The following is a 13,926-nucleotide window of genomic DNA, read 5'->3' as shown; positions in this document are numbered from 1 at the left end:
CACGATGAATAAGCGGGCCGAATCTACCTGTAATGGCAAAATTCACAATATTTGTAAAGACAATGTACAATAAATACAATTGTCTAATAAGTACATATGCCTGCTTATAATTCTCACTATGTAATAATGAATGGATCCTAGATGTATTTTGATAGATATACTGTAGCCAGTCACTATCCTCTCAGTCCATATGGAGTCCTTATTTCACAACTAATTACTTCCATGATATAATTTTGCAAATATGTTCCAAAACAGAAATTCGCAAATAACATTTGCTAACACATTTCATCATACATACAGTATGTCCTCCATTAAAGCTTTAAAAGGGGATTGCTTCCATAGGCAGCCAAGATCACCAAGCCACAGCATTTAATACTCATTACGTCTGTATAGTCCCTGGCTGAAGAAGAGAGTGGAGACTGAGGAGCTTGTGTCTAGTGGTGAAAATGACCTTGCCTAATGCACATCTGGGTAGAGAGGTCCTGGATCGGGCAACCTCAGTGTACCACTATATGTAATGAATCCCCCCACTAACGTGTGAGAAATATGAGGGGTAATTAAATGAACAGATGCACCAAGGCTTTGCAGAGGAATGGGGATTTAATTGTTGTGGCTTGGGCCTCTGAGGGACAACTCTGGGCCCAACGTGCAGCTGTGCTCTAATGGGGTTAAGGGGGGGGGGTTGAATTTACCCCTACTCTGTCCCATTTCAATAATTACTCTGGTTCAGAAAACCAATGCAATGACAGCTGAGACTTTTGCCCCCAAGATGTGCAGTGAACACAACACACAATTTCACACTATATTACCAGTACCCTCCAAGGACCCTGAACTTAATTGCTGCATATCTGAGGCCAAAAGTGCTGTGTCACTTGGTTTCTTACACAATGCATAGTTCAACCCTGTGTCCTCTCTCATCCGTGAGGGATTTAGTACTGGGCAGAGTTTGGGTTTTGAGTTTTTTTTTTTTTGTTTACACTTGACGATGATGATAAATGATTGGCTTGCTATGTCCTACAAATATTAGTTTTTTCTAAATAATTGAAATGATTGCTATGATTGTGCAATATTCAACAATTCTAATTAGGGAGTCATGATTACGTCATGACGTGTTGCTCACATACTGACACAAGATAGTGACCAGGAACAGAGCAGCAGCACAACAATGGTCCTCTATGAAAATTTGAACATCTTGGCACTGTTATAATCTCCACTCGGCACCCCTAAGAGCCTGGTTCCTCTCTACGTTTCTTCCTAGGTTCCTACCTTTCTATGGGAGTTTTTCCTAGCCACTGTGCTTCTACATCTGCATTGCTTGCTTTTTGGGAATTTTACCTGGGTTTCTGTATAGCACTTTGTGACATTGGCTGATGTAAAAAGGACCTTATAAATTTGATTGATTGAAACCCCACACCTCACCAGCTATATTCAAATAAAAACATACCTCTCCCTGTTGTATTGGTTGCATACATTGTTATTCTCCAGAAACTATACATGATACTTTGTCAGTTTAGCCGGGTCAAGCCATACTCAAGACCAACAGCTAGAGGAGGATGTCCCTGAGCTTGTTAGGATCACTTTGCCCCCTAGTGGGTTTTGTCTTACATTTCAAATACTGCCAAAGCATCTGCTACAGTACAGCCCTGTACACTCTGCTCCTCCATTGTGTGGGAAGAAGATGTTGCTGCTGTGAGAGTTCTGGACTGGAACACAACTTGACCTTTACTGTTCAGAATAATGTGATTGTGTTGAGACCATCTGGCCATAAATTGGCATTGCTTTTAATTGTATAACGCATGCGTAATAAGTGACCAAAATTCAATAAGGGTTCCTGGGTAATCCCAACCACATACTGTGACCCGTAGAAAAGGTAGTGGAGAGTGGTGTACATTTAGCCATTGTTTACATTGAGCTTTACTCCGTCAAGATAAATATAGACTGAACAAAAATATAAACACATTATGCAACAATTTAATGCCTAGCCAATCAGAATGAGTTTTTCCCAACAAAAGGGCTTTATTACAGACAAAAATACTCCTCGGTTTCATCAACTGTTCAGGTGGCTGCTCTCAGACGCTCTTGCAGGTGAAAAAGCTGGATGTGGAGGTCCTTGGCAGGTGTGGTTGCACATGGTTTGCAGTTGTGAGGTCAGTTGGACATACTGCCAAATTCTCTAAAATGACGTTGGGTCGGCTTATGCTAGCGAAATTAACATTCAGTCATCTGGCAACAGCTCTGGTGGACGTTCCTATAGTCAGCATGCCAATTGCACATGAGCCATCTGTGGCATTATGTGGCGTGACAAAACTGCACATTTTAGAGTGACCTTTATTTGTACACCTACAAGGGGCACCTGTGTAATGATCATGCTGTTTAATCAGCCTCTTGATATGGCTGTTGTTCATTATAGTATTCTTTCTAACAAAGATATCTACATATATTTCAGGATGTTGTGTATCCCTGTAAATATTCAGAATTCATGTAAACATACAGTTTAGAACATTTTGGAAAAAAAGGTCTCTTGGCACTTTCTCCAGGTATGGGGTAAGTTGAGCCACAGGACAGGGTAAGTTAAGCCACTCAAATGTATATACTGAATGAAATTTTACCACAAACCTTTTGAAATGTCTAATTTTATTTCCCAAACACAATTCAACACAATCCCTTTTTTCCCCCCATATTTTTTACATTTTAAGCATCTTTTAACAAACACTTTTTTTTAACACAACATTGGCCAGGCCCTGTTGATAATGCCTTGCACTACAACTGGTAAGAAAACACTTAAATTTGCTCAAACATTGGCTAAACTTACCCCAAGGCAAACATTTGGTCTAAATTAGCCCACACAGCTACAAGGATGCACTTTTATGCTAGGTTTAGGACCTCATACTGAAACTTAATGACCCCAACTGATGTATAAAATTATCTACTTTGGTTTAGATAGAAGCATCATGAAACCTCTAGTATATATTAATTTGACTTTTTCCATGTGGTTTCTTCCTTTAGACTCCATGAAATTATGACCTTTTCCTAAATATTTGGTAAAATTATTAATTTTGTGTATGGTTTCCTAGAAACAAGGGTGGCTCAACTTACTCCACTTTCCCCTACTGACAAGACAAAGTGAAGACCAGAGACTTCCAGCTCGAGTGCAGTGGAGCCAGGGCATTAAATTCCTCACCCTGGATTCTGATTACTCACACCAGACAGCTGACAATTGTAGCGTTAAAATCAGGACAGGATTGAGTTTCCCCAGATGGAGGAACTGTGGCAAAGCATCTTAATTAGTGTGAGCAGCAGACACTGATGTCAGGGTGGGGGCTTGAGTCACGTAGCCATGCTGCTGGTCTCTGAAAACCTGACACACCACCAGGACCTTTATTCAATTTGTGTATGTTTTGGGGAGGGCGGGTCCAATGTGTCACTAGTCTCCACTTGCCCTAAATGCTTATCGGTCTACTACACACAATTTCCTTACGTGATTCTTTAGACCACTCCTAAAAGTCATTCCGTAGTGTCAGTGAGTGGAGGTCTCTGATTTTAAAAAAGAGAACAAAGGCCTGCTTGCCAGTTCTCAGTGGTGCAGCACAGTGGGCCTGCTAGTATGCACGTCCTCAGAGCCGAGCTGGTGAATGACAGAAGCAGCTCCATCCAGGCAGCTCTAACAATTCAACCTTTGTCCCAGCCAGGTGGGAACACTCTGCACAGCTCATCCAAAGCCCCTCGTCCCCCTCCCTTTACTGGGGGCCTTGGAGCTGCATCTTGGGGCCATGGAGCTAAGCCTCACTCCTACACGGCTGAGGGCAGCGAGAGAAATATAGCATGGATGTGTTGAGACAGCAACCATGCCGTGCTCCCAGGCACTGCCAATCAACTTGCACCCTGCCTGCCGAGAGGAATGCCAACAAGCCTCAGTCAGAGGCAGCCTGTTCTACTCCCTCTGCCCTGGCAGCTAGTTTCATAACCTGGGTTGTACTCCAGATGTTAAGTCTTGAACTGGCAAAAACTGCAGCACTCCCTTTTATGGACTGTGTCCTCTATGTAACGGAGTATACCTTCCTACCCTGAAGAGATCTCACTTATTGTGCTCTGGATGGATCCAAATGTGATAATGCTGTGATCAATCTAATAAAAATATAGGAAATCAGCTGTGTAGTGCGAGGGCAAAATCCAAAACTTGCACACCTTGGGGTCCTGAGGACAAAGTGTGGGAAACGCTGCTCTAGGCCAACTGAGCGATGTAGTCTTACCACAGCCAGTACAGCACAGTATTGACACAGTTTAACAAATGACAGGGCAGTGTACACATTTCTACCAAATCATTCATTTATTGGTGAATGACATTTACAATATTCACCAAAAAGTGTCAAACTGAGGGACAAAATCTGTAAGCCAACATTACAATGGCTACTTCCTGCTCCTTAAGAAGAAAAAAAAAAAAGTTACCCTTCTCTTTAATTCAATAACCACAAACAAAATTCCATGTGCTATACCAGGGGTACTCAACTCTTAGCCTACGAGGTCCGTTGCCTGCAGGTTTTCTTCTACCTGATAATGAATTGCACACAACCTGGTGTCTCAGGTCAAAATCAGTCCCTGATTAAAGGGGAACAATGAAAAAATGCAATGGAACTGGCTTCGAGGTCCAGAGTTGAGTTTGAGGGTGCTATACCCAGTGTCATTTGCACAATTCTACCTTTGACTTGTTATGGGCATTATTTGGTAGCTGTTAGCATTGACAGCTAATATCCACGGCTGGTTTCTCCACATGAAGAAAGACTAAGAGTCGTGCAAACCTCTTGCTCCATGATTACTAGACAGTAGGTCCTTGTCCATCCAGCCTGATGGAGCACTAGAAAATGTCTACCTTTAGCAGAAAACATTTCTCTGTACCTGAAGTAAAAGGAGAGAAGACAAACTGTGAGAACGTGAAACTTTGATTATACTATAGTTCAATGCCTATAGATGTGCCCATGATGTTTATGTTAAGGTGTTAGACGCACTGACCTCATGGCGTTTTGGGTCCAGTGTGGCTTGGAGCCTCTTGTTGCTCAGTCTCTGATTGAGTGTTGGATGAACCCTCCTCCTTCTCAGCAGACAGGAAGTCATGAATGGCATCCTCAATGTGGGGCCTGAAAGTGTGGTTAAGCTTGGGATCCACCACCTGGGTGATGATTCTGTCCACTCCAGACTCCAGCATGCCTGACCTGACACACAGCAGAGACAGTACAGATGACTAATGACTGGAGCATAAGTAGCAACAACTGATAGCACCTACCGCTGTCCAGACTGGGGAAATGAGCTTAGCCATCCAATGTGCAGTTTTCACTATCCTCTGTAATATGTACTGTCAGCAACGCATTTGACACTTACAAGCAGAATTATGAGTATATGAAGTACTGTAGCTACTTACTGCACGACGCTTTGTCTTAGCCCATTTCGCACTTGGTTTTTGTTGATTGATGGGTTCCATTCTTGAGTGCTCAAATGAGTGGATACAAAGTTGTCAACTTTTTGTCGCAGATTCTGGTAGGCAGGCTGACGACAATGACAGAAGTACACCGGCATTGATCAATAGCTGAGGACATTTTCCAGCACAACTGGCTAGCTAACTATGCTAAAAAAAAAAAACATGGTTGGACACAAAGCGTAAACGTGCTAGCTAGCTGAGTAAAATAAATGTAGACAGCCAGTTAGTCAGGAAAAAGTTGAAAACTATATATAGTACCTTTGTATCCACATCTGCCAGGCAATCTCTGCGGAACTCGTCGAACAAGCCTCGGTTCTTGAGATGTTCCACGATGAGACCGATTAGCTGAGGATCTCCGGGAGGAAGATTCACCGCGTTACCGCTGGCACCCTCCGCCATACCGATGTTTGTTTAATTTCAGCGTTGTTTATAAACCAGTGTAACACTATCGATATCAATTGAAGAAACGACACAAAAGAACTGCTCGTGGGTCTAAAACTACAAACTAGCTAGTTATGTGGAATAATGATTTGGAAGTGTACACAAGTACCAAAATGCTTTGCAATACGGAAGTCCCTCCTCATTGCTCTTTAGACAGTTGCTTCCTGGGAAGTGTCCTACTTAGCTACTACGCTAGGTGGTCTTTCATCTTGATAGGCCCTGCATGGTCATTACCAATTCTGCATTGGCCGTGCAGCATTTACGGTGTTTTGGACTCTGCAGAAGTCAGGGCATTCATACTTATTTCGTTTCGCCGAGCAGCGCTGTTGTGAAGGAAGTTGTCAATGAAGTGAGTTTGTGTTATACAGGACCTCCCGCCCTCACCGACCGTCAAACAATCATTTCAATGCGGGGTTATACCGTGCACTCCGCATTGTTAAAACATTTGAGAGGCGCACTGCGATGCGGTACAGAGCTCAATTTGGCCCCTGGAGGCTCCTCTATTGCGCCACACCATCCACACCGCGCCTCAGACCACATTTTCAGATCAAGAATAAAATGGCTCTTAGCTTTTGGTTACAGATAGGGAACTCTTTGGTTAGACACAGTTCAACCTTAAAAAAATACCAAATGTACTGATGACAGGGCGTAATGGCCAGATCATATTAATTGTCTTGTTTGATAAAAAAAAAATGAATGTCTCTAATATTGTTAGCAATACTCACAATGTATGTATATCTTTCCTGTAAATTGCATACTGGTAAATGTAGACCACCTCATAACAACTTAGGTATAGGCCTATGGATTACAGTACTTGGTTTTGCATAATGATGAAATCAGTTTGTGCCTAATTAATTCATACATTTCCTGTGTGACAGATCAAATAGACAGTGTCCATCTAAGATGGGATGGTGATTATAGGTCTGGTGTGGGTGAGACTGGGAAAAAATACATCTGTATTTGTGAATCTTTTTTTAAATGGCCATGTGAGTGTTACATAACAACCTCAATTGCTGCAATTTGCACTCAATTATGTTTATCCTCTATGGGCTAGGTGGGACGCTTGCGTCCCACCTACTCAACAGCCACTTTAAGCCTGTGGCGCGATTTTCAAAACCTTAAAAATCCTATTACTTCAATTTCTCAAACATATGACTATTTTACAGCTATTTAAAGACAAGACTCTCGTTAATCTAACCACACTGTCCGATTTCAAAAAGGCTTTACAACGAAAGCAAAACATTAGATTATGTCAGCAGAGTACCAAGCCAGAAATAATCAGACACCCATTTTTCAAGCCAGCATATAATGTCACCAAAACCCAGAAGACAGCTAAATGCAGCACTCACCTTTGATGATCTTCATCAGATGACAACCCTAGGACATTATGTTATACAATACATGCATGTTTTGTTCAATCAAGTTCATATTTATATCAAAAACCAGCTTTTTACATTAGCATGTGACGTTCAGAACTAGCATACCCCCGCAAAATTCCGGGGAATTCGCTAACATTTTACTAAATTACTCACGATAAACGTTCACAAAAAGCATAACAATTATTTTAAGAATTATAGATACAGACCTCCTCTATGCACTCGATATGTCCGATTTTAAAATAGCTTTTTGGTGAAAGCACATTTTGCAATATTCTAAGTACATAGCCCAGGCATCACGGGCTCGCTATTTAGACACCCGGCAAGTTTAGCACTCACCATAATCATATTTACTATTATAAAAGTTTGATTACCTTTTGTTGTCTTCGTCAGAATGCACTCCCAGGACTGCTACTTCAATAACAAATGTTGGTTTGGTCCAAAATAATCCATCGTTATATCCGAATAGCGGCGTTTTGTTCGTGCGTTCCAGACACTATCCGAAATGGTAAAGAAGTGTCGCGCGCATGGCGCAATTCGTGACAACAAAATTCTAAATATTCCATTACCGTACTTCGAAGCATGTCAACCGCTGTTTAAAATCAATTTTTACGCCATTTTTCTCGTAGAAAAGCGATAATATTCCGACAGGGAATCTCCTTTTCGGCAAACAGAGAAAAAATCACAAAGGCGGGGGCGGTCGGAGTCCCTTGATCGGCCACTTGAGAAAGGCGATAATGTGTTTCAGCCTGGGGCTGGAATGACGACATTCTGTTTTTTCCCGGGCTCTGAGAGCCTATGGAAGACGTGGGAAGTGTCACGTTAGAGCAGAGATCCTTAGTAAAAGATAGAGATGGAAAAGAAGTTCAAGAAATGGTCAGACAGGCCACTTCCTGTAAAGGAATCTCTCAGGTTTTGACCTGCCATTTGAGTTCTGTTATACTCACAGACACCATTCAAACAGTTTTAGAAACTTTAGGGTGTTTTCTATCCATATGTAATAAGTATATGCATATTCTAGTTACTGGGTAGGAGTGGTAACCAGATTAAATCGGGTATGTTTTTTATCCAGCCGTGTCAATACTGCCCCCTAGCCCTAACAGGATATCTGACTCACATTGTCAGACAGCATCTTCTGTTTATTTGAATATTAATACCACATGGCTCTTTTAAAAAACCCTTGAGGTAATTCAAGTGTTAGACTATTGGCCATGTGGCTGATTTATAAATAACCTAAATGTGAATTGTTTTGTAATTTAGGCCTATATTACAAAAATCAACTACAGAGATATGATTTTGTCTTGCAATTATTTTCTTTAATAAATGTAGTTATTGTAAATGGTGGGGGTGGTCTTTAATTATAATGTCAACTATAGTCTCCTCAATTTCCAGGAGTAGCTGGTTGCCAGGCAACTAGGGAGAGGAACCATGGTGATACTAAGGGAAGAGGAGGGAGAAACAAGGGGCGTCTGATGAGGAGGACAGTGTCTTTATGGATAGTTCAACATGTATTGCAACATTGTTTCCATGTAAGTACACCATGGTCTTGTAGGCTAACCCTTTATACTGGGAGTATAGCCTGTATATAGCCTCCTCTCTTATTTCTTATTTTGTGTGTTTTTTAAAATGTTCAACATTTTTATTAGTTAAACTTTTTTGATATTGAGTACTGCACTGTTGGGTAGGGTTTGCATAATAATTTCACTGTACTTGTGCATGTGACAAACTTGAAACCTGGAGGCCTGTTTAGTTTGGCTCTCATTGGCAGAGGAAAAATGCAAATTGGCTACTGTGAATTGACAACCCTTCTGCAATTTGTCAACGTGTTTGGAAATGACAGAGAGCCGTAGAGGCAAACCAGATGATCTCAAACCTATTTTTTCATACACATTATTTGTGTATAACATATGCATATACCAACATGGAGAGTTGAGGTACGCCCTCTGTACGGCATTGTCTTTTTCACAATGCAGTTATGCTTATTAATGGACAGTATTCATTTCATGTTGCCTCAGAGATGGTTTGAGCACAGTAATTAAATCTTCCAGATTTAGATCACCAATGGGCCACAAGATGGTGACATAACATCAGTATGTGTCAGAGTTAAAGCAGCTTGAGCAGATAGGTTTAATTATGCAACGCTGTAGTCTCCAGCTGTAGTTGACAGTTTTTCGACATGTGCTGTGGCATATGTATCTTTGATCTGTACAATAAGATATTCTGTAACTGCCACCAAACAACAAAAACAAAGCACCCCGGCATGAAAACACACACACACAAATACTTAATGGCACTAGTCCCAATCATAACTCTGCCAATTTTGCAGAATCAGGCTGGCCTGCTGTACTGTAATCATTTTACAGTCGGATTGCAGTCCTGGTTTTTGGGATCAATATGTCATTGTGCTCCCACTAGTATATCCTTGTAGATTCCTGGGTAAAGCATGACGCTTGCAACGCCACATGATTGTAGGTTTGATTTCCACGGGGGACCAGTATGAAGAAGAAAAATAAAGTATAAGAATGTATGCATTCACTATTGTAAGGAACTCTGGGTAAGTGTGTCTGCTAAAATGTAAATGAGTCAGAACTCTATTCTTCCTGGTTGGCACATGGATTAGGAATCTAAGAAAGGAGTGTTTTGGAGCACTTACTTTGGTATTATGTGATTTTATAAACTGGGTGGTTTGAGCCCTGAATTGGGATTGGTTGATAGCCATGGTATATCAGACCATAAAACATTGAGTTTTACTGCTCTATTTATGTTGGTGACCAGTTTATAATAGCAATAAGGCTCCTCAGGGGTTTGTGATATATGGCCACTATGCCACAGCTAAGGGCTGCGTACAGGCACTTTGCGCTGCATCGTGCATAAGAACAGCCCTTAGTTGTGGTATATGGCCAATATACCACACCTCCTTGGGCTCCTGAGTGGCGCAGCGGTCTAAGGCACTGCATCTCAGTGCAAGAGGTGTCACTACAGTCCCTGGTTTAAATCCAGGCTGTATCACATCTGGCTGTGATTGGGAGTCTCATATGGTGGTGCACAATTGGCCCGTGTTTGGCCACGGTAGGCTGTCATTGTAAATAAGAATGTTTTCTAAACTGACTTGCCTAGGTAAAAAAATAAAACGTAACTCAACAAGCGGAGCAGATCAGCTTGCATTTACAATACGAGAGCAGAAAAACTCAATCTTGAAGCTGAGATAAACCAAGTGTTTTCAGATTTATTTTCCATTCATTGGACAATTACCTTTTAGTATGTACACACCAGGGACGTCACAAGAGATTCAAGGATAGGGGGGTAAGCCTCTTTTATGGGGGTCTGGCATACTCCCTCCTGTCCGTTTACTGTTAAGCCACAGAAGTAGCTGAGACTGTTAGCTAATGTTAACCAAAATGTTAGCTACCAGTAGGCCTAATGGTACATGTACACTAGATAGCAGTAAATTGCCGCGTGCCGCTTAGGCCGTCCATTGTGACTCGCTTGTGGGTGTGCTGGCAGCATATGGCAGCAAATAGTTTGATTGTGCGTCAAGAATTCAGCATAGCAAGTTTGTATGAAGGTCTGGTTATAAAATGGGTACATAGTTCAAAAGTAATATCCTCTAAAATGCTCTAGTGACAAACAAACTTTGTTGCCTTGTTTCCAATTGTCCACATGGCTGGGAGAACCTATTCAAGGAAGTATATACATTTAGAAAATGTAAAAAAACAACAACTATGTATTATTAGCTAACTACAGTTCAGACTAACTCAAATGAGCTGCTAAATGAGCTAGCTAGTCGGCTAGCTTGCTATCTAGCCAAATTCACATACTGTATAGATAGCTAAGTGAATTAAATATCACTAGCTACCCAACTTCATATTAGTTAGCTGTCTTGATGTATTTATCACTGTAAAAAAACAAACTCCAAATGCATTTGTAGGTAGCTAGCTAACAGCCATGGAGGAGGGTGAAAGGATAGCAGCCCCAACTGTCAGTGAGAGAGGAGGCTATTCTGGATAGGGCAGGTACTTGTGTAATTCCTGTCCCTAGAAGTGAGGACGGAGATAATTGTAACATAATATTCAGTGCGGTGTAATTTGACTATAATAAAGTCTGTTTCTTGTGAGGTTTTCTGTCCTCAGATAAAGAGAGCTATGAAAGCCTGTCTACATATGAAGAGCAGTGGTTCTCAGTCCTGGGGATTCAAAGGGGTGCACAATTTTGTTTTTGCCTTAGTACTGCACAGCTGATTCATATGATCGTCTCATCAAGCTTCGAGTGGTATTTATGTATTCATTTGTGATGCTATCCTTGATATTATCCTGTTATTGTCACATGCTACACATGTACATATGTGTGCCCATGCATCTATCAATCCAATGTTATCATGATTTGTTATCAGGTATATTATACTTTAGTAATCCACAATGACCAGGTGATGTAAGTCTAACAATTACATTGTCTTCCATATTCCCTAGATACCTTGTAACGGGAGATTCCTTCAAAACAATTGCCTACAGTTAACATGTATGGCACTGCAAGGTTGGGTGACCAGGGCCATCTGGGACTGCCTCCTGGGGGAATTCAGGTGTGTGAAGGCTATCTGTGTCCTGCATAACTTCATGAGGATGGACACGAGGACCAGGAGGGGATCTGCAGCTCGCCGCCATTTGCCAGAGAAGTCTGCTGCTCTGCAGGATGTTTCAAGGATAGGGTCCAACAACGCAGTAAGAAAGGCAAACCGTGTGCGGGATATCTTCACCTCCTACTTCTTCAAAGAGGGTGCTGTTCTCTGGCAACACCATAGACTACACTATGCACAACCAAATGCTCTTTTAAGAGCCATCCACATTGCAATAAGAGTATTCTTCCATTTACTTAACTATGTCAACTGCAATTATTCAATTCCCAGTTTCTCTCCCTTTGATTTCTACTTCTCAGGTGAGGGTGCTGTTTAGGTAAGGGCGTGATGTCTGTACAAAAACAACAGGCTCTTTTAAGAGTCACCCATATTGAAAAAATGTAGAACAATTAGACACCCTATAACCCACACCTACACACTCATGTATCAATCTGATTGATGGATTGTGTTGTGCAGTAAGCAGGCTCAAGTGTATAACTGTGGCTCCTTCCACCTTTAACAAATAGGCAAGAGGGCCAACCATGGAGAATAGTAAAACACTTCATTATTTCTATAACTACGCTATATTGTTTGTCCTCATGTGCCCGTTCAGGTTTTTCAGCATTAAGTACCCTGCAGCCACTTAGTGTGGACACCAGGTGAGGCCACACACAGATTCCTGTTGAACACTGTCTCTTTTAACATTATTTTATCAATAACAGTCCCTCTCCTTCACTTCATCCCTCTCTCCTCTTTTATCCCTAAATCCTCTAGGTTATATCAGATGTGTCGGTGAAGCCCTCCCGCATCTGAACTGGCTACATAGAGGGCACTTGGTCAAGTCAACAGGAAGTATTATTAAAGAGATGCTTTACATGGAAATAGAGATGCAGTAGTCCCAGAGTTCATGATCCAAGGTCAGTTTTGCATTTCACCCGATTATTATGACTACCAATGTTAGAATAAAAAATAAAAACAAGGCTTAAACATGCTCTCTCTCTCTCTGTCTCTTGTCTGCAGATGTTTTGATGTGAGAGAGGATGCTAAACCCCAGTCCCGTCATCGCCACCTCACCTGCTCATAAGATAACCGTCGGGCCGACTTGAGACACTATGTAATTGTGATGAACTGAGAGAATATTTGGGTTGCACTGTGATTCATTAATCATATGCTGCCTTCCCTGCTCCTATGTTCTTACCTCTTTCTTCCTGTTTTTATATTGCACAAAAGATGTACAGATTGAACTTGTATTTATAATATTACAATTATATTTATAATGCATGTATTTATAACACTTGGTTTATTGAACTTCTTTCAATAAAGCGTTTAATTCTCTACTGGTTGAAATTAAGTCTCATTTAATGAAATACTACACCTATCTGTGTTTATCAGATCAATGCAGATGAAGGGCATTATATATACACAGATGAACCAGTTTTAGACTATTTACATGATGCATAAGAAGTGTAGTGCATTGTTTTTATATTCTATATCTGTATATATTCATTACAAATCAGCCTTTAACTAGTTAAATCCTGTTTCTAGTCTATTAGTTACAATGTGTAACCATGATGTTCCAGGACCAAGATTGGTAAACACTGTTGAAGTGTATAATTGTAATACATACATGCAGACACAGCGTCATTCAAAGACTGGAATGTGATACTCCTGGTATTGGATATGACTGAAAAATAATCTCAAAGACATTCATACCTAAACTGCACCTTTATTTGCCAAGGTAGAGTACATGATCAGTGAATATATTAAATATACAGGCTACAATGTGGGGATCTCATGCATGGCAATAACTACATGTATATACGACTTGCATCCTTGGCACAACATGATATTATATTCTACTCAATCCATAGGCTTCATTAATGTCATTCAGGCTGTTTTGAAGTTGATACAACTGGCTATGATAGCTGAGGTTCATAGCTAGGTTCTGAACTAATATGTATACCAAACGTTTGGGTCCATACACAGATCGGCTAGATAGCTAGCTACACATCCATAGGCATACAGGTATT

The 13,926-nt window shown here is 41.1% G+C and overlaps 1 protein-coding gene and 1 long non-coding RNA gene across 3 annotated transcripts; one reads left to right on the top strand and one right to left on the bottom strand.

Moving 5' to 3' along the window:
* Nucleotides 1-4,304: 4,304 nt before the first annotated feature.
* On the bottom strand, nt 4,305-6,068 carry bod1 (biorientation of chromosomes in cell division 1). Its single transcript, XM_014198077.2, has 4 exons — nt 5,729-6,068; nt 5,414-5,538; nt 5,008-5,207; nt 4,305-4,893 (listed from the first exon to the last, which is right to left on the bottom strand). Exons 1-3 carry the CDS (start codon nt 5,867-5,869, stop codon nt 5,009-5,011), a joined length of 465 nt encoding a protein of 154 aa, XP_014053552.1. The 5' UTR covers nt 5,870-6,068; the 3' UTR covers nt 4,305-4,893; nt 5,008.
* A 4,159-nt stretch (nt 6,069-10,227) lies between these two features.
* LOC123742498 (uncharacterized) lies at nt 10,228-13,200 on the top strand. Of its 2 annotated transcripts, XR_006769677.1 has the most exons (4): nt 10,228-11,556; nt 11,754-12,555; nt 12,671-12,813; nt 12,917-13,200. It is a non-coding gene; the product is annotated as an uncharacterized lncRNA (long non-coding RNA). The 2 variants fall into 2 exon arrangements; XR_006769676.1 differs by having other exon boundaries at nt 10,228-12,555.
* The last annotated feature ends 726 nt before the right edge of the window (nt 13,201-13,926 follow it).

This window comes from Salmo salar, chromosome ssa04, assembly GCF_905237065.1.
Source record: "Salmo salar chromosome ssa04, Ssal_v3.1, whole genome shotgun sequence".
In the NCBI taxonomy this organism is placed as follows: Eukaryota; Metazoa; Chordata; class Actinopteri; order Salmoniformes; family Salmonidae; genus Salmo; species Salmo salar.
This window is presented reverse-complemented; position numbering and strand designations above follow the sequence as displayed.

Coding starts and splice junctions, on each gene's coding strand:
- bod1 (XM_014198077.2), bottom strand. CDS start 5,869: ATGGCGGAGGGTGCCAGCGGTAACGCGGTGAATCTTCCTCCCGGAGAT. Junction 5,539..5,728: donor TGGCAGATGTGGATACAAAG/GTACTATATATA, acceptor CATTGTCGTCAG/CCTGCCTACCAGAATCTGCG. Junction 5,208..5,413: donor CTAAGACAAAGCGTCGTGCA/GTAAGTAGCTAC, acceptor GCTGTGTGTCAG/GTCAGGCATGCTGGAGTCTG.